This window comes from Synchiropus splendidus, chromosome 18 (genome assembly GCF_027744825.2).
Source record: "Synchiropus splendidus isolate RoL2022-P1 chromosome 18, RoL_Sspl_1.0, whole genome shotgun sequence".
NCBI lineage: Eukaryota > Metazoa > Chordata > Actinopteri > Syngnathiformes > Callionymidae > Synchiropus > Synchiropus splendidus.
In genome coordinates this window covers 15,370,261-15,391,260 of record NC_071351.1, presented here as the reverse complement: position 1 = coordinate 15,391,260, position 21,000 = coordinate 15,370,261, and the positions used below count along the sequence as shown (strand labels likewise).

The 21,000-nt window shown below is 41.2% G+C and overlaps 2 protein-coding genes across 3 annotated transcripts in view; both read left to right on the top strand.

The window, feature by feature from the left end:
• Window positions 1-2,382: 2,382 nt before the first annotated feature.
• LOC128750118 (toll-like receptor 7) lies at window positions 2,383-6,237 on the top strand. Its single transcript, XM_053850337.1, has 3 exons — window positions 2,383-2,424; window positions 2,773-5,664; window positions 5,737-6,237. The coding sequence occupies exons 1-3, from the start codon at window positions 2,422-2,424 to the stop codon at window positions 5,944-5,946; spliced, it is 3,105 nt and encodes a 1,034-aa protein (XP_053706312.1). The 5' UTR covers window positions 2,383-2,421; the 3' UTR covers window positions 5,947-6,237.
• A 617-nt stretch (window positions 6,238-6,854) lies between these two features.
• Window positions 6,855-21,000, top strand: part of LOC128749139 (ERC protein 2-like) — an 89,523-nt gene continuing 75,377 nt past the window's right edge. The window contains exons 1-5 of one of the 2 annotated variants that reach the window (XM_053848419.1): window positions 6,855-8,914; window positions 10,787-10,813; window positions 10,895-11,635; window positions 18,590-18,745; window positions 20,301-20,468. In XM_053848419.1, the coding sequence (XP_053704394.1) occupies window positions 8,063-8,914; window positions 10,787-10,813; window positions 10,895-11,635; window positions 18,590-18,745; window positions 20,301-20,468 (1,944 nt within the window). In that variant the 5' untranslated portion in view covers window positions 6,855-8,062. The remainder of the gene's footprint in view (window positions 8,915-10,786; window positions 10,814-10,894; window positions 11,636-18,589; window positions 18,746-20,300; window positions 20,469-21,000) is intronic. The other variant, XM_053848418.1, reaches the window with a different exon arrangement.

Sequence of the window (21,000 nt, the reverse complement as noted above, 5' to 3'; positions counted from 1 at the left end):
GCCTCCCCCTTGCCACAAATTGAAGAATCATTGGATGCACTGTCCGGGCTAGTTGGTTTTTAACGTCAAACCTGGCCATTGTTTATAACCAAGAATAGGTTGCAGAAATTGGCAGGGTACAGACTGCTTTGTGTACCCCATTTGGCATGTCTGAGAGCAATGGGATGTCCCTTGGACTTTGCAATGCTCCTTCTACGCTCTACCGATGGAAGGGACGTATTCTTGGGGACCAACGTTTGCACTTCCTATTGCTGTATCAGGAAAACATATTTATCTTCTCATCCTCATTTGATTAACATCTTGAACATCTAGATTGAGTTGGACAATAGCCGCAACTAACTTCCAACCAGTTGGCAGCCCCGCTCCACAAACAAGTGGGCAAACTGGGAAGAGCGAAAAAGTAAAGCTGTGCCCCTGGTAAGGGAGTTGTGTGAGAGAGCATTCAGAAAGAATCGACAAGTAACTGCACTAGTTTTGGCATAGGCCATCTTCACCAAAGCTTTTCTCTTAGAAATCGATAGCAAGTTATGCAGGGCTGGGGGCTGTGCTACCTCCGGAAACATACGGGAAATGCACTCTTAATTACTTTTGCAATTACCAACATGGCTCTGCCAATAGCATTGCAGATGCATAATCCAACCAGGCTCACACTCTGGGAATCACACACCGTTTTCTTGCAGTAAGTCTTCATATAGTACCACTGAACGTCAATCCACTGACTCCTCGCCTTATGAGTTAATGCTTGGCCAAAAACCAAAACCTCCAATTGACTTTCTGCTGGGGTCTCATGAGGAATCTGATTCAGCATCTGCACAAGATTAAGTGCAGAAGCATCAAAATCATTGTAGCAGCCTTCATACTAAAGAATAACTCCAGCATGCAGCAAAAAGGAGAAACAAATACTACAAGCCAACCACAACTTCTCTTCTTGAACCTATATGGTTTACTGAAGTCACATGCCGCAAGCAATAAGATATACGACACTTTGAATACTGCAATTGGTGCGTCCCAAGGGAACTGCAGGTCCAAACAGAACCCTTTATAAGTCACTGAGTTGTACCAAATGTAAGCTATGCACCGATGATGGAACCTCAGCCTCCACCAGTTCAGTCCTAACCAAAGAACAATAACAAGAAAACAACAACAATGAAGAGTCCAGCAACTTGGAAGGAGTTGTTTGTGTGCCTTTGACTTCAGTTCCAGTGTCCAAACTGGAGAAAACATAGAGTCCCCTGCTGACATAAACCTTGTGGGGAAAACACACCTTTTGACCCAAAGGAAATCTAAAAAAGGAAAGGCTGGTCAACATGAAAAAACCTTTCACCTTCCAAGACCAATTAACCAGCCTACCTACCTGCTGTAAAGGCTGTACAAGTTGCCCGAACAAACCCATTAAAACCCCCACTTAGGCCTTGGCTTTAACTAGTTACCAGGACAGTGACCCTTCAAAACGAGGGCCAGTGTAACAGGGAAATATTTCACTGTTCATTTTGCAGAGTTGGGCGCTGGGTGTTGTTACAATACAACTGACTCTGGCCACTACATCTTTTTCATCAGAAAACTTTTTCAGTTCCAGAGAGACCCCTCAGGCCTCACACCCTGGGTTCATCCACAACCTCTTTGAATCTGCTGAAAGGAGCTGCCTGGCATGTAAAGTATTTTATAACTGGGGGTATTTACGTCACAGCTATTCACAAGAGAATACATTGATCAATCTTCAAACATACCCTGCTCAGCAAGGCCACAGCCTGTGAGCTATTCCGATGAAAATTGATATTGATGCTGTCATTACAATGCTTACGTGCTGTTGGCATGCATCATCCTGAAATCAAACACTGGATGTCCAGTCAACTAGTCAACCATATTGGTTGATGGTCGCAGGATCTTTAATCACTGTTGAGAATGATGGGTTTAGGATGATGATTTTCAAACCAATGACTTCAGAATCTTGGTAAGAAAGTATCTAAGAAAGTAAAGGAAATTTTGACGACTGATGAACTCCTACTTTAATAGTTCAAGAAAGAGGATAAGGTACGGCACATTCGTCTCACCTCCAAGCTTGAAATTTATGGGATGAGAAGAGCAGAAGCGACTGGATAAATGCTGACTTTTTCTGTGCAGATACATTTGAGATGTATTGTTACTTCAAACAAATTATTTTGTTATTATCTTTCTCCACATATTATACAAAAAACATTTTGCGAATGCTTTTTGCAAACCATTTTTTCTTTCCATCCTCTAAGAGTTACACTGAGACCTTGTTAGATCCAATCGCGTGGGATTTCGTGACAACTTTGAACAATGACCACACGGCATATTACTTCTGTGAGCTGGTTCCCTTTTCTTCTCACTTCTGTTTCACACTTCACTGGCTGACTCAAATATTTAGAAAGCGCAGAACGACTGTCAAAGAAAGCAACCATGGTGAGAAAATGTATTTTTTAAATGCTTATTTTCCCCAAAAAATATTGCTTACTAGCCCAGATTTACTACTTCTGTATTTAATTAAGTGAAGACATATATATTTATGGTTTTGTTAGAAGGACAATCTGATGTCATCCAAGACAGGGAAATTTGCAACATATTGATTTACCACTTCTTCATTTTCAAAGAGTTTCAAGCATAAAAATGAGCAAATTTGTTTAAAATCCTTCCAAGTGGTTGTTGATGCATAACATTTGGAATGTATCCTGATGTTGAAATGTTAAGAGACATTTAAAAATATTTTGTCATCAAACTGATAATTTATTATCATTTTTTTTTATATTCCAGTTTTCTATGAAGTCCATCATTATATTCTGTCACCTCCTTCTGTCTCTGAATGCCATAAATGTGAAGTTTCTGCCATGTGATGTTTACGGCAATGTCACTAAAGTGGACTGCCATGATAGATCCTTGGATCGTGTCATTTACATCAAAGAAGACAGAGTTTTGTCCCTCAATCTCAGCCTGAATAGAATCAGTAAAGTGGCAGACAACACTTTCTCTGGTGTACCAAACCTCCTCACCTTGGATATGACCCGCAATGGAAATCCTTATTCACCTGAACTGGATATCCACCACTGCGCTTTCAAGGTCTTGCCAAAGCTTCAGCATCTGTTTCTGTCCCATAACAGACTCAGACATATTCCTTGGCTTCCTGAAAGCTTGCTTGAACTGAATCTTGAGGGCAATCGGATCTTCCACATCGAGAATCCGTTTAAGACTCCACTTCTTGAGAAGCTCTTCCTCGGCTACAACTGCTATTATGGAAACCCTTGTTATGAGCCCTTTTACATCGCAGAAAGTGCTTTTGAACACCTGACACGTCTTTGGGTTCTTGATTTGGCCTTTGATAATTTGACGGCTGTACCACAAGGATTACCCCGGTCATTGGAGAAACTGAATTTAAAAGAAAACAGACTGACTGAGATCCCAAACCGAGCTTTTGTCAACCTGACAAAGCTTGTTTATCTGAATCTTGAATGGAACTGTCAGCGTTGCGACCATGCAGCACAGCCTTGCTTTCCTTGCCCATACAACAACCCACTGAAACTACATCCTCAGTCCTTCTTTTCAGAGAACAGTTCCATTGGCTATCTCAGTTTGAGGGGAAACTCTATTAAAACATTCCCTAAGGGCATTTTTAAGCCTTTAAAAAAGTTGGGTCGACTGGACCTCTCTGACAACAGGCTTGCATTCGCCATACAGAACGCCTCTTTTTTTGGAGAGCTCACTCACCTTAATTGGATAAGTCTCATCTACAATTTTGAGCCCGCAACAATCTTTGATTCATTCAATCTATCGACATATATCGGCAAAATGATAAAGTTAAAATATCTTCTTTTGAGTGGAATTTTTTTCAAATCGCTGTCAACTCAGAGCTTAGAAGTTCTCTCCCAGCTGAAGACACTTCACACACTGGAACTCAGGATGAATTTCATGAGTAAATTCGATTTTCAAAGCCTCAAACGGTTTCCCTCTCTTCAAAGTATTATCCTGACTCAAAACATGCTAACCTTTAATGAATGCCCATCCAGAGGGCTGTTCATGGGTCAGTCAGAGGCAGTAAGCGAAAGGCAAGCAATATTCTCTAGCAGATTCCAGACTCCACATGAAATCTTGGTTTATCCCCACTGTAGTCCAGAGGTTGAAGCCTGGAAACCTTGTGGCTTGGAATCATTTGCATTATCAGTTCTTTATAATAAACAGTGCAATGGAGGATTTACTCTTGACCTATCTCAGAATGACATTCTATTTCTTACAAATAACACTTTCGCTGGCCTAGAGAACGTAACATGCTTGGACCTGTCCCTTAATTATATGAGCCAGACTCTAAGTAAAGGTGATTTTTCTGGTTTGACTAAATTAGTTGCACTGAATATGTCTCACAATCGAATTGATCTTTTTTATGATCATGCTTTTAGCGAGCTAAATAAAACCCTGAAATTGTTAGACCTCAGTAACAATGACTTCCATTTTAATATGAGGGGCATGTTCCATAAACTTGGTTTCATCCATAATCTTCAGAACTTGGAAGTCTTGAGTTTGGCCAACAATAACATTCAGATGCGAATTGATCACCAGCTGAATAGCAGCTCACTGAGGACCCTCTACTTCAATGGAAATCGCTTGGATTACATGTGGAAAACCAAAGAGAAGTACGGACACTTCTTCCAAAAACTCACAAATCTCACTTACCTGGACATCTCCAATAATCAGCTGACAGAGATTTCGGACGACATTTTGACTAACTTGCCCAAAAGTCTGCAGTTCTTGGTGATAAGCGATAACCACTTGGCATTCTTCCCTTGGGCGAACATCACGGCACTGAGCAATCTGACTCTCCTGGATTTGAGTAACAATGCTCTTGACTTTCTTCCCAGCACCATTCTAAAATTCGATTCCAATTTAAAGTGCCTGTATCTCAATAACAATCAATTTTATAGCTTCCCTGAAAGCGTTCTGATTCAGTTGAAATCCTTACAAGTTCTTCACCTGGACCACAACCAGATCAAGGAGATGCACTTCAAGTTCACCCCAAAACCGTCATCCAACAAAACTGCCCTGAAGGAACTCACCTTGCATTCCAACCCTTTCAGATGTAACTGCAGTACAGCGTGGTTTTCTGTTTTCTTAGCGACCACTTCAATACGCATTCCCTTCCTCACCACATCTGTCCTATGCGCCTACCCAGAATCTCAAATTGGCAAGAGCATGTTGTTAATAGATCAGCATTCCTGCCAGGAGATTTATGGCAGCCTGGCCTTCTTTGTGAACTTCTGCTTGGTTATTTTGTTCACTACACTGCCCCTTCTGAAGCATCTATATGGCTGGGACCTGTGGTACTGCCTTCAGGTACTCTGGGCTGGTCAGAAGGGATATTCCCAGCTGCCTGGAAGTGATTGTCATTACCATGCGTTTGTGGTGTTTGACACGGGTAACCCTGCTGTCAGAGACTGGGTGTACAACGAGCTTGTCGTTCATCTGGAGGACAGACACAGAAGGTTTAATCTGTGTTTGGAGGAGAGGGACTGGGTTCCTGGGCTGTCATGCATCGAAAATCTCCACAACGCCGTCTACAAAAGCGTGAAGACGGTGTTCGTGCTCTCCAGTGGAAAGGCATTGAACGGGGTGATTCGTCAGGCTTTCTACATGGTTCAACAGCGACTTCTGGACGAGAAGGTGCGTTGAGGACGTTCTATTCTAACTCTAACCACATGAATTCAGTATTTACATTTCTTTTTCTCCCATAAGGTGGATGTAGCTGTGCTGGTTTTACTGGATGAGATGTACCCCAAACTGAAGTACCTGCAGCTGAGGAAGCGGCTTTGCGGGAAGTCGGTTCTGACTTGGCCCAAAAATCCTCTGGCACAGCCCCTTTTCTGGAATCAAGTGAGAATGGCACTGTCGTCGGATAATCTCAAGCTCTACGATCAAAACATGAGTGAAAGTTTTAACATGTGATGTGTTTATTCACACTTGGTCACTGTAACTGATTTCATAACTGGTTGTTTTCATCTTGATAGTAAGGTGTCATTTTATATTCTATTTTAATATTAATTTCTAATTTGCCTAATTATGATTGCACTGTGATTTAATCACAAATCGATTTTCTCCAGACTTGAATTGAATTGGAATTGAATTGATGATTTTGAAGATTTTGAAGTTTGAAATTGTTTGCGGATAATTACTGGTGTTGATTCTTGTTAGGTATTTTCTAATAATGTCAAAATGCCACACATTTCCTGCCTTGAATTCTGATTGCATAAAATTAATTTTATTATTTTTATATGTAATAATCCTTATGTAATAAATATTTCTGTCTCACAGTGTTGTGGGATGATTCTTATTCTTATCAGGATTGTTGGATGTTCTTTTCACTCTATCATCCAGCAGATCATAGGTTTATTGACCTATGAATGTCAACCAAACATAACTGAATACTTGCTTTTCAATCTTGATTTTTAAGAATTCATTAAGAATAAAAGGCTTGAGGTGATACCAAAAGGGCTACCTCTGCCACTTATATTTTATTCAGGCTAATTTATTTTGTCGACAAGAACGTAGTAAAAAGTACCAACAATTTGGTATGAATGCATACATTAATAAATGTCATCGTTTTACAGCTGCCCCCACCACCAGACCGCAGGTATTAAAATATAAATGGATGCATTCATGTAGTTTCTGGACTCCATACAACTTGTTGCGAGCTCATGTCTCTACCGCCAATCACGGATGCTCGCAGATGAGCCACGGGAGCGCGCATACGACGCGGGCGCGATGGCGGGTCAGGTCAGAGCGGAGAGCGATGAAGCTGCAACATCCAGGATTTCTCCCTGATGGAGGGACGCTTTCCTGGTAAGTTGGCCACGGAAAACCTCTTGGAGGTTCCTACAAATCTCTAGGGTCAATATACAATTGCGACGAATCGTTTTCTGTCGGGTTTTGTCGATGTTATTATGTAAGCTAACTGATGAAGCCGTATTCATGTGAAACTAATCCTCCATGGTCGTAGTAGAGTTATCCGGCGTCTGTCACATGCTCTCCGGCTGTTTTATCCGTGCACTACTTACATGGAGCTCAGTGCAAAGAATGTATATCATGGTGTCTGGACATCTACTTCTCAAGTTTTGCTATTGCTAAGTTGCTGCAACAGCTGTCTGCATCACTCGCTCACCTCTGAGAGGGTGCGCCGAATTCAGTGCCAAGCCGCCTGTTATTGTCGAATTTAGTTTTAATAAGTTTCAAATTCCTCAGCAAAACACTCCCCAGTTATACACCAAGTTGACTGACAAAAAATGGCACTGCCACTTATTTATGATTTATGATGACAATGTCAAGGACACCCCGTAGACATCATTCAGTCCACAGGGTGGTTCCTCGCACACAAATAAAAATAGCAAGAGTCATTGTCTTTAGCTCTGATGGATGGACAGCCATGACTTTATGACTGACAAGCAGATTTAACCAATCTCTTTGTTGTATCCAGTGCGGTGACTCCCAGCGCCCAATCCTCTTGGATTAGAGGAGGGATTAAGATTCAGATTTGCCTCTGCTTTGCATCCCAATCTGGTCCAATCTGACAGAGTTTTGAATCTGTACCCTATCAGATGATAGTAGTAGCTGAGCTCCATGTTTATCAAAGCGTATTCATTTTGCCAATTAACTAAATTCCAGATCATCGCGATTGACACCTATTGCACATTTATTTATTTATTTTTCAGATAAGGGGCAGAGACAAGGACCAGAATATCATTTTTCTCTCTCTTGGAATTGTATACCCCTTTGTTTCACAATGAATAATCTGTATTGGACGGATTGAACTTGTTGATGTCATATGTTTTCATGTCTAGATCCCACGATGTTTTACCTGCAAGTTGAAACTGCCACATACTGGGTTAATGTGTCTTGGACCACTGTCACCAAGCAATTCTGTTCAAGTGGGACAGAGTAATATTCCCCAGTGATCATGAAGGGGCTAAGGAAAATCTATAAAGCCATGACAAGGCTTTGATTGCTGAGCATCATCGTCTAGAAGTCCAAATTTCTTCGTTTTCTCTGTCATCTTCTGCTGTATAAAATGCCTTTAAATATCAGAGCCAAGCCCACGCAGAGCAAGCTGTCTGCTGGCACTAAGAGCAGTGGGTTCCCCAGCAGCAGCTCATCACATTCTCGTCTTTCGAGACTGCCAAAGCACGGGAAAGCAAAACATTCCGGAAGCTCAGTCCCAGGTTGCCGCTCAGGGTTAGAACCTGGTTCTGTGTCGGGAGGTCTGACCCGACAGGCACCTAAAGTAGACAGAGGGTCTGTCTCAAGGATTGCCTCAAAGGCTCCTGCTGGCAACACCACAGACAAAAAGGCAGCTCTTGGCTCTGCAACTGCTCCAGGAGGTAAAACACTGTCAATGGAAAACATCCAGTCAATAAGTGCTGCCTATGCCACTTCAGGTACCATGTACCCATCTGAGCAGGATGCCTTGGAACTTTCTGGTGGTTACCCCAGAGGTACCATGACACTTGGTAGGAGCACTACTCGCTCCTCTAAAAATGGCAGATCAACTGTTGCAGGAAGCAGCCCAAATATTCACTCTTCAATGCTGCATCCTTCCCCGGACTCCTGTGGAGACCAGACTTTGACTTCTCCCCGGGAATTCAAGCCTCCAGCAGCGAGATATCCACCACCCTTAGATTTAACTGGACGTAGTGAGGGACCATCATTTGAGCTTCAGGTCCAGTTGAGGGATCTGCAGAGGGAGAATGACCCTTTGAGGAGGGAACTGGACGGAGGGAGGGAGGCAAGGACCGGCCATAGCTCAAACAACGTCAACTTCTGGAGTTCAGATATGAAGAGAGACAAGGCTGTCCGGCGTGAGGATGGAGTGAGGAGTTCTATCCTGAAAGACCACCATAGGATGCACCAAGAAGATGTACAGGTGAGAAAGAGTCAATAAATTAAAAAAAAGTTGTGCCTCGAATTCTCAGCAAAAGCGTGCATTTTACACAAACACATTGATTTCTGCCATCTGCCTTAAACATCATTCACTTGTTCAAACCTTTTGTTTCTTCAAGGGCACTGAAAAGTGTTTCCATGGGAACATGCTTTAGTGGTAGCTTTTCTCTCACAAGCTTTTGAGGCACTGATTAAAAATGCAGTGCCCCTTTTTCCTCTAAAGCCTTGTCAAGTTACTTGACTCCCTGTTATTTGTTTATTGTCTATGGGTAAGGTTATGTAAGATTTTTTTTAGATATTCTATTCCAGTGATGGCTCTTTTTAGCTCCATTTTAATTTAAGTTAAGTTTGAATAACCTTGGTTTTTGTGTATCTCTCCTACTTGTTACCAGGGAGCAAGGAACAAGCTTCACAGATATTTGGTGTAAGGACCAATCTGCATGAACATAAACCTCTGCTAGTCTGAGGATGAAAAAATAGAAATAACAAAATGTCAAGTGTATATCTACATTGTGCAATATTGATTTATCCTGTCTCTAACCATTTGTGTGTCTTCACAATTGTAAGAAAACCATTATACAGTACTAGTACTTTTACTAGATGTATCCATATTTTTCCTCCTTAATAATATTGCATTTTATTTCACGTCTGTCGTGATATCCTTAACAAATCAATTATTTTATAGAACAGTAACTTCATTTTCTCTCCTAATCAGTCATATTTGCATTCGTATTTTCATTTTTGTAATAAAATCTAATCATCCAAGTTGCTGTTCCGATCCTCAGTTGCCTCCTTTGTTAGATGCTGATCTTGTCCTTGATCGCCCTTCTGCATTTTAATTAACACCATCTGTGCGCTTTTTCCTGAGATGGATTCATAAGGTCAGGTCTCCACACCTTTGTCAAGTCTTAGCAAAGATCCCAGTTTGCTCAGCTCCAGTAAAACCCTCACACACACATACACGCATGCAACAATGACAGAAAATTCAGTCAGGACCGAGAACCATTTTGGACACTTTTTCCAAGACCCAAACTAACCTTTTGACAAACCGCCTACCTTTGTTTCTATTAACAAACATGTAAGGTCTTAAAAGCAAACGGTGAACATCAATCCTCTGCTGCTTTGATTTCACAACACTGTCCCACACTTCATCGCCAAATGTGCTCACTCTATGATCTGTTTCTGACCTTTTCAGAGGCTGCTGTTTGGAGATGACAACTCCAAATTAGCATCAAGAATGTCACCTTTTACCTCAGCCTGTCTGGGCACCATCTGCGTGTGTGCGTGTGCTTGGTTGTTAGCCTGTGTGTGTTGATGCATCCGTGTGTGTGTTGGAGAGTGATCACAACTGGCATATTTTCCCAGTGATAATGTGTGTCAATGTGAGTTTGGAGAAGTATCCGTGCACAGAATCGTCCACCCACTCCAATTTGATATGCAGTGCTAGTTTGTTGCATTGATTATGTGTTCAACCTCGCCTTCCTCCTACATCTGAACTTCATGTCTTTGGCGCTGCCTCCCTTCTGGTCTAAACACAGCTGAGTTGTTGCAAAGATGTATGATTAAACAGATCTCAGTGCTGTTCAAAGCTCACACTTGATCACTTGCTTGCAAGACCGCCGCATTTTTCACATAATTCTTATCGACTTTTTTCACAGGTGAATTGTCAATATTTTAAATTAATCTGAAAAAAAATTAAGTAGAAAAGTACTTCATACCTATGTAGTGTTTCATCAATGGTAGAACGGGTTTCACTTAAGATACATTATGTCCTTATGTCCAAATGAATTAGTTATTCTTTGGAAAAATAAACGTTGATGGAAAATAAATGTTTCCTTCTGTTTCTTTATCATAGCATCCTTTGGACAGCAGAAGAAACAAGGTGAGTTCAAAACCTTTATTTATGTATCGTGTCTGACTGCATCAGCTCATGCGCAGAAATAACTCTTCCTCTCCGAATCAGAATCCTTTAACTTTGCAGGAGCTTCAGGAGGAGCTGAGGGCCCATAGAGAGATGAATAGTCGCTTGCAACATCAGCGTCAAATCGGGAATTCTGGCTCCTGTCGAGATGTTGGCCTGGACCAGGACTGCAGAGGCAGGCTCAGTCCTGGTCATAGCCCCAGTCATATTCAAAGTTTAGGAGCAAAAAGCAGCCCTAGAATAAGCCCATCTAACACCTACAACCAAAAACAACAAGAAGCTGACATCATCATCCACAGCCCTGGTTATGGCGGCAGGACAACGCTGAACCCTCATTGCGTCAGCCCAGCAAACAGCCTTCAGCCTGGCACAACAAACAGCCCAAATCATCCATCGTTTAATACCACTCACAGCCCTGTGGAGACACTGAGCTCAGGCTGGGGACGGCGCTGTAGCCCCTGCCAGGTTCCTGGCTGTGATGGCTTCTGCTCATCTCCTCCCTTGGATCCATCAGAAGACAACTACTTCAGACTGCAGTCTGAACATGAACGCCAGGCCAAAGAGCTGAGTCTGCTGAGAAAGACCATGGAAGAGATGGAAGTGAGGATTGATTCTCAAAAGCAGACGTTAGGTTCTCGGGACGAGAGCATCCAGAGACTTTTGGAGATGCTGCAGGCGCAAGGTCACAGCGACGGAACATGGGGAAGGAGTCATCGAGCTAGCATTGTCTCCATGGCGACACAGGAGGCCGAGTCTCACCTGGAAAACAATCACATGAGAGAGGTGTGTGCAATTTGTCGCATATATTTATTTCCATCAAAAAATACTTCTGGACATTGAGATTGGACTCCACTGTGCAAGGGTGTGTGACTGTATGTGTGGAGGTGCACGTATCTGTAGTATGTGGGAGTAGAAAGCAGCTCAGTAGCCAGATTAACACACGGTGAGCACTAAGCCAGTTCAGTCATGCAGGATCACAATCTGCTGGCCTTTAGTTGTAGCTGAGGTTGCATGTGTTTGTGCATTGGACCGAGGTTTTCACCTGAATAAATCAATAATGATTAATGACTGAACTGTTGAAGGACGTGCAAAATAATTATAGTTTTTTATTGCCGTGTTAGTTTATTTATAGATATGCTATAAATAGTTTTTGGTGGCTGGGGACAAATTAATTTTTAACCCTTTAATCTTGCACTTGATTTCTTTAACTGCCGTTTGAGTGGCTGCTGTTTGGTCAGGGTCATGATGTTCTTGTTTTCTCTGCCCTCCTGTCTGACCTGGCCAGACAGCATGATGATGTGTGAATGGTCTGTGTGTGTGTGTGTGTGTGTGTGTGTGTGTGTGTGTGTGTGTGTGTGTGTGTGTGTGTGTGTGTGTGTGTGTGTGTGTGTGTGTGTGTGTGTGTGTGTGTGTGTGTGTGTGTGTGTGTGTGTGTGTGTGTGTGTGTGTGTGAGTGTGTGAGTGAAGGTAAACACGCGTGCACATCTGGGGCCTGTCAGCTTAGCGTTTCAACCGAGGACAAGCCTTCTTAAAGTCGGCGGTGCCTGATGGGATTTCCACCCGTGCCGGGTGTTAGGTCGCTGTAATGGTTATTTGTTAGAAGACGTACTGTGCGTCCCTGCTAGTGAGGCAACCACATCTGTGTATGTGTGTGTGCGTTTGCATGTGCGTCTGTGCTCATGTTTGTGACCATGCTGTGTAGGAGGTGAGTACCTGTTCACACACACTCTGTGACGTGCTATATTTAACTGGTTGACAGCTTAACACAGTGTGTCTGCTATGGAGGAGGGGTGTGACTGGTCCACAGACGTGCGTGGAGATTGTTTTTGCAAGGTAGAAAAACAAGCAATGTTTATCTGAATATTAATATATGATTAATGAGGTAAGCTGTCTGACTGCCCCGAAAATAGAGGTGATTATTGTTCTTTCATAGTGTGTTCTTGGTTGCCTCCACACCTTTGCATTTAATTTGGTTTATTTTGGTACATACAATTATCTATCACTTCATTTACGATCAAGTTTTAGAAAGAAATTTGACCCTAAACAATGTAATTGGAATATCGTCCAGACCAAAGTCCATCACATAGATGCCCATTTTCTGTGGAAATGGTTTCCTGTGTTTACTCAAATGTAATTTGGTCCTCCTCTTACACTTGTCATGGTCAACCAAACCACTGCTGTGATGGTCGTCCCCTCTCTTCTATTAGGGGCCACACATGACTCTTTGATCTTTGATTACGTCCAGAGGAAACCAGCATGCAAGTGCCCCCCATTACTAAGCCCATTACTCTTTTTCAAATGATCCTGATTGTTTAGTTTTTACTCAGACAATAAATGTCAGCACTTTTAGTCTTCCTTTTTTAAATGTTTCCGTAAACATGGCAGAAGCAGAACACCCTATTTGTTGTTTATCTGTAACACAAGCAACATGGTGGGATCATCATTATTATCTATTAACATGAGCAGGTGGTCTGATTATATCCTCACGCTGGCGTGAGAATATATACCTCAGTGAAAGCGGGCTCATAAACCAATGGCATGTAAGACACGCAATAATTAAGTATACATTGGTGTAATTTATTTCGTGTCACAATCTCCAATTTGTCAGTTGTCGGTTTATGCCCGTTTCCACTCATGATACTCACCAATAATGTCAAGATCATATGATATATAACTGAAATGAAGTAATAAATTACTTCTCAGAAAGTATTACTGGAAGAAGTCAAGACTGATTTTTTTTAAACCGACTATCGTTCAGTAGTATCTATTTTTCATAATCAAGCCAATGGGACTGTCATATATCTCAGGTAGGATGCGCTCCCGTTCTTTACAGGCGACGATTTAGTTTGCATTACTTGAAATATCCACAAGGTGTCAATGTCCTACAATTACTGAACAGTGGTAACGTACTGTACCTGGCCTCACTATTATACTAGTGAAATACCACTGAAGAGCATAAACCAGGACACCCACCATTGAATTTCTTGCATGAGTAACAAACCTTGAAGATTAACTCAGTAACATTAGTAAGTAGTAAGTAGTAAGTAAGTAACATTTTCCCCTCTTTTCTGTTCACCTGTTTTGCATGTTTTCTGTTCTTTTAAAATCAAATATACTTCTTAAATTGTGCATTTTTCAGCATGTCACCCCTTGATGATATATGTACATATACATATATACATATATATACATATAGCTTTGAATGAGAAGCAGACAAAGTTAGTGTTCAGTTTAAATCTCTCCAGTTATTTTCTGAAGTGTTCTATTACGTAGCATCTGATCTTAAAAATGCAAGGAAAATAACTATAACTGTCACCTCCCTCAAACCCTGTTTTTTCCATTCAAAAGGTCTCACTCGAAAGAACAGTTCTTCAACTGAATATTCCGTCATTGTACGGATATTTTTCCACAGTATAGTAACAGGAACAGTTTGATGCCTATAGAGCACTCACCAAAACTACTGGCAAAAAAACAAAACTACTTTTTCTTTTGTCATAGTTATCCAATACTACATACATACATTGTCAGTTAACCACCACAGCTTAGTCGCGTTCAGGGTTGTGGGGAGTGGTGAAGCCTATCCCAGCGGTCATTGGACGAGAGGTAGGAATACGGTCTGGACAGGTCACCGGTCCATCTAAGGTTATGCAACACTAGACCAATTGAAACAAGCAAAATTATTGAGTTTATATTTAATTTAACCACCCATTCAGCTTCAAATTAATATTTAATCTCACTATTGAATTTGTATGCTAAATGCTCAATTAGTTGCTGACATTTCAATCATGCTGTTTTACTTCAGTTGTTTCTCCAACAATTTTGTACCTCCATTAAGAAAAGGGGTATGTGTGAGTTAACATGAGTTTCTTTGTTTCACGAGAACACTTCTCTGGTGCTCCCTTCTGCCCACCACACCCCAACTCTCGCCATGCTCTGGTGCTCACCCATTATGTTTGAGTGGGAAAAGTTTATCAGGACAAAACTCCCCTAGAAGAAGTCCTTTACTTTACCTTCCCTTGTTCACTGTGCCTCTCCCAGTTCTAAACAGCCAGATTCTTGGTGGCCACATTGTCGTTTTTTCGCTCTCTGTCCTTCAATAACACACGTGTGGATGATGAAGCGTCGTTGGTGTGTGTATCTGTAGAATCTGTTCACATACTCATTTCAGTACCTCATGTCAATGACACCATTGCCTTCAGGCGGGAATTGAACTTTATGACCATATCTTTCTCACAGGACTCAGGATGTCGACAGTTTTTGCTATAGTGTTACTTTTGATTCTATCCACATGTTTTCTGCTCTGACATGAGTGTTCTAGACTTAACAGTGTACAATTCAAATCTTATTTATTCTGAATTAATCCAAATTGCATTGTCTTTATGATGGATGCATATTTTCTAACAATTATCATTATTGAGCACAGATTAAGCTTCTTCTATTTCAGGAGATGAAATCCAATTGCTTTTTTCTGTGCCTATGGCATTGGCACAGCTAGCAGCCATTCAAGGGTCAACAAGACAAACTGTAGCAAATGATCTGCCAGCTCTCTCTTGGCGTCATGCATTTTTGATCATGAGTTATTAACACTTGCAAATCATAGTACTACTGCTCTTATTGTTTTAATAAATTAAGAGCCAGAGTGCCATATAAACTGGTGTGCTGCCCTGCATTAGGGTTTTTTTTTCCAGATGTGAACGAGGATTCAGATAAAACAGACTCCCCCAGTGTCACATTAATAACCAAATGGTCAGTGGAAGATTAGGGTGGAGGCAGCAGTAGGCATGCTAGTGTGTGGGAGGCATGCTCTTACAGAAATAATCCCTGCTTATCCACAACTGACATTGACGAGAGGAGAAGGCCTTGTCTCCTCTAATTTCTACCCACTGGAAATACTGGGATGAATGGGCACAATGGGAAACATTTTGCTGGGATCTGGATCCTGGATGTTTATGTATGTGCTCATCGTTGCCTTCTGGTGTCTCATAACTGATGAGCTGGATCCATTTGTGTTGCAAGCTTATATCATACACTGCCAGTTCTTTTGTTCTTGAACTCATCTGTCCCGCAGGATTGTGCAAGTGTCGCCTGACAACCTGCACACCTCCCTCAGTTTCACACGCTTGAAACAAAGCTCTGAACCTAATATACTTTTTAGTGCTGTATCTGCTATCCATGTGTGAGAAAAAGAGTTTGGCTGTTTGTTTACTTGGGTTGTTGGACATTATCTGTTTGCATACATTTAACTGTAGTAGTGTTTCGTAGGTAAGCTGCAGCTGCAAACATTAATGATTGATAAGAGAGGGGAAGCGCATGAGCTGTGTAGGCGCTGTATCATTTTCGAGAGGGAAAGAGACTGAGAGGTGAAGACCAAAAGACTAGCATAAATAGGTTGGTTTCCAGCGCTGTCTCAAATCAGACTGCAGCGCAAGTTAGAACCCTGGTATCATTCCACGTATTTGTGTGGCCTGCATGCCTCAGTGCTACTGAAGTCGCAGGAGTTAAAGAAGGCTAAAGATGATGAGTCGGCAGGCTTATTTTTACCGGGTTCCTCCTCAAGAGCTTCACCGGAGGAACCAGCTCCAGGCAGATCCGGCTAAGACCAAGGCTCTCCAAACAGTCATTGATATGAAGGTAGGACTTCAGGTAGACTGCACATCAGAAAATGCGGAATTTTTGTCCATACATTTATGTGTTAGGGAGTAGAAATATATCTGAATCATAAAAGACATGAATGGGTTGTGCTACATTTTTGTATAAAGGTTTACAAAATTGATTAAAAAAATACATTTCTTACTGTGGGAAAATTATTTAATTTTATAGTTGTTTCCATGAAGTCTCATTTTATTATTGGAATGAGATGTTGTCTTTTATTTTTTGGACTGTTCTGGACTGTGAAATCATGAAAAGAAAAAAAATACCTTTTGCAGTTTTTATTATTAAGTATAATAATTTAGAATCAGATGACTCATTCATTCTCATTAATTGTTGTTTAAAAATTACCATTCATTTATTTAGAAACATTTTGTGCAATATCGCCAGTGTAATTTTAAGTATATAGTTTCTTTTCATTTGACTTCCGCTGTAGGATAAGTTGCATTTTGTATGGTCTGTCAGTTTTAGGTTTAGAATTACATTAGCTACTAACCCAAGCTGAATAATAGATTAGGGGCAATGTGAGAAGTAGGTGTCGACTGAGGACGCAGACACAAAAAATGCATTTACCAACAATCAAAGTAAACATTGTTGCATTATTGTTGCCCGATGTCTTAATGTCGGTACAGAGGCCGTGCCCAAGAAGAGTCCATTACTTGCCTTTGCAGAGTTGAGCTGTTATTCAATTTGTTTCAAATGTCACATATGGAAGCTTTCACTCTCCTCTCATGTCTTTGAAGTCGACGAAGCTGTGAAAAGTGCAGTTGACTCCACATGCTTCTTCATAGACACACGTACACACACATACTTATTTTTGGGTTTATGCTTGTTCCAAAAGTGACTCTTTTACTGCAAAACCACAGTTATTTTTCATGCATACTTTGTGATTTGTCTCTCCATTAATAAACAGCACATGTGTTCACCCGGTATGCCCATATTCTTGTTAGTGGATTAAAAGAACCAAATAAAACAGGACTGTTATTTAGACACGAACGCTGCCAGATCAACATAAATGACTCTTTGATGGATGGGAAAGAAAGACCAAAGTGTGAGCCAATTGGCCCTCCCTTTGGTCTAGGTGTGTGGGAGATATTTTCCTTTAAATAATGCTATAAAAAGTGAACTTCTGAACACTATGAGATGAACTTTTCGGTTTGATTACAGAACACTACCCCTCCTTTCTGTTTTGACCCTGATGTTATCTGGCAGGTACAGTAATGAGTGCTGACCTGGTATATTTTAATATACAGCATTTGAAGTGTTTTGGCGTCCCGGTGTGTTTGTGTGTCTGAATATGTGCTATGGTTTATGAAGAATTCAAATGTGTACCTCTTTTTTTTCTAATTGGGTCCTTAAACGACATTGTGCTTATGTGTGTTTGAACTGTGTGTTGTTTGCTGTGCAGCATGGTGTTCAGGGCAGAGCTGATGTCACTTAAGTAATAGAGGTCAGATGCTTACATGATGTTCGCGGTTTGGGCTGATGGCATCATGCAATCTGCTTCCATTTATTCAATTATCTTCCTCTTCTTTCCCAAGGTTTGGCATTTAACGTATGTCTGCACACATGCTGCCAAACACCCCCCAGACTAGTCAGTGGCACACCCTTTCATTCGCTCATAGATATACAAAGACAAAATATCTGGATGCCTATCTCTATCTCATGGATGTTTCCTCGACTTTCAAAGAGTCCAACTCTTGGACTAGGTTTTAGATGATCTAATTAAACTCTGCTCTCTGTTATTCAAGGACTTATTTATTAATTTAAAGTGTTGAGACTTTGGCCAGACACTAAAGGCTTGGCTTTGCCAGATATTGCATTATTGTTCCATGGTTGTAAAAAAAAAAAAAGTCTAGCCTATCTGACATCCATTGGCCTAAAGCTCCTTGGGTCCCTCATGTATGCACCAAATTGAATTACTGATGCTTAAAATAAGTAGAAAATGAAGGTTGTGGTTGTGTGGTATTCTTCAGAAACTAAGCTTCAATGAGAATAATTTTAAAATTTGAGGATTAGTTTGCTTCACGTGTCTATTAAGTCTTCATAACAAGTCAGATGTTGTCTCATGTGCTGTCGCTGGTGCAGGACACCAAGATCTCTTCCCTGGAGAGAAACATCAGAGACTTAGAGGATGAGGTCCAGATGTTAAAGACCAGCGGCCTGCTGCATCCCGATGACAGGCAAGATGAGCTCAAACAGGTGGAGGTCTACAAGAGCCACTCTAAATTCATGAAGACCAAGGTAGTCTGTCTGCATGCTGCCAGAAACAAGTTCCCACCACATGACAGAAGTGATGCATGGTTTATGTGTTTTACCAGTTGTGGCCTTGCTAATGGCGTGAACCTCTCAGAGAAACCAGTTCCTTCTTACAGTCAGTGTGGTGAAGCAGAAATTTAAATTCTATCGAAGGGTCAACGCCAAAGAAGATGTGACTGACAACACACAAGATTAAAAATGTTAATTGTTGAAACTCCTTGCTTTGTGAAGTAAATATTTCTGAATAAAGACTTCAAAAGGTTTATTGAAAGGTCCTTTCCATTTAAATGTTATTGCCACTTTCGGCCATGGCGATTTATGTGTGTGGCTGTAGACCAACACAATGACATGATAGGGCAGCGTCTACAAAGAGACTTCCAAAAGTAAAGAATAGCGCTGCTTTCACCAGCCGTTTTAACAGTTGTTTTGCAATTCATTTGGGCATGGGTTGTATAAAAATATGCCCATTTTATTTCCTCCTTAAAACATCAACAACATCTACTTAACACACTTTAATGTGCATGTCACATTTCTTGGTTGCATGCTTGTGGTGAACTCAGCGTTGGCCGAAATCTTTTTTAACCGGCTGTGCATCATTACTACGTGAGCATGAGTTCTCTAATGCAGATAGTTTATCTGGTTCAGCTAAACCAGTCATCCGTTTATACTGTGCTATGAATGTGCTAATTTAGTAACAGACTTGAAGCATAGATAAACTTTGTCTCTCCCCTATTTGTCTGGTTTTTGAACATAAACATAGGATGGATCTATTTGAATATATCATCTCAACCACCATGTTAGTCCGTTTTTTAACTTTGCGAAAGTGGATAGGCAATGCATCACTGGATTTCTTATGTTATTAAAGATGTTTTCTTTCAACTATCGTATAGTGATAGACAACTATAAGCTTGTAATTTCATGAAAAACTATTCCACGTTTCCCCATTACTAAAGAAATCGATCGGAAAAATGGGTAGACGCCGATTTGGTCTGTATTCCTGTCCCTGTTCACACAACTTATTCTTTCCGTGCTGTCAATTAGTATCTTAAATGTGATATAGACAAGTGAACTAAATGATCAAGGTAAGTATGTTTGAAAGAGATGGGACTACTCTGATGAGATCCATTTAGCTTTTAAAGTAGCCTCTCTGTGTCTTTATATCCCTGTAGGAGTACCCATTGTCATCATGTGTGTCTTCCATCAGGCCACCTCCCTTCCTTCCCTCCCCACAACCCTTAATCACAGAACCAGCACCTTAGTGGATTTAAATGAGCTCATTTTTTCATTGTTGTGCATTGACTGAACTGCAGTTTTCCTCGCCCTAATCACCCTCGAACAATCCCATTCACCTGCCAATCTTATGACACTTATATTGACATTTCCTGTATGTTCATCCAGGATGATATTCAAATGAATGAAGTCTGAATTGTAGTGGAATTATCAGTTGAGATAGTCTGTGTGCCTGCCTGTGTCTGTTGATGTTATTCATGTATTTTTCCATTCCGCCCCCAATGTTATGTCTAAATACTTTTCTTTGTAGATCGATCAACTGAAGCAGGAACAGAACAGGAAGGAAGCAGAAATGCAGACTCTGCAAACCAAACTGGAAACACTCACCAATCAGAACTCGGACTGCAAGCAACACATCGAGGTGCTGAAGGAGTCGCTCAGTGCCAAGGAGCAACGAGCCAATACGCTGCAGACGGAGGTCAGTGAACACACTCACACACTCTGACGTCCTGCAGGACGCATGTGCGCACAGATGGAACTGGCTCAAGCAGAGGTGGGTTTATGTTATGGAGAGACTGCAAGTGTTTTCAAGTTCACTGGGCATACTCTCCCTCCTTGACTCGCCCTTCTCTTGGAAAACATCAGAAACATTTGTGTTCAGAGCAGCCGGCTAACTATGTCCACTCACCATTACAGGAAGCAATTTGAGCCAAAATTAGACCTAATTGTCCATACGTGGGCAAGGAATTTTGGCTCTGCTAGTAAATACATCATACTCTAAGGCATTGTGTTCACTGGGAGTTTTTATATGTTTTATGTTTTACAATTCAGTAGTGAGATGGAATGTAGCGCAACTGGATGCTGATTGTTGTGCGTCTATTTCTGGGCACGGTATCACATATATAAAGACTTTTCGAGCACTGACGAATGATGAACGCATCATTTTTAGTCACAAGTAAATTCAGATCTGTTGCACTCATTGGAATGTTGAGGGTCTTCTATCTCGTTTT

What these genes read in the sequence shown, in the direction of transcription:
- LOC128750118 (XM_053850337.1), top strand. An exon ending in AGCGACTTCTGGACGAGAAG is followed by an intron (nt 5,665 to 5,736) that starts GTGCGTTGAGGA and finishes TTCTCCCATAAG; the next exon opens with GTGGATGTAGCTGTGCTGGT.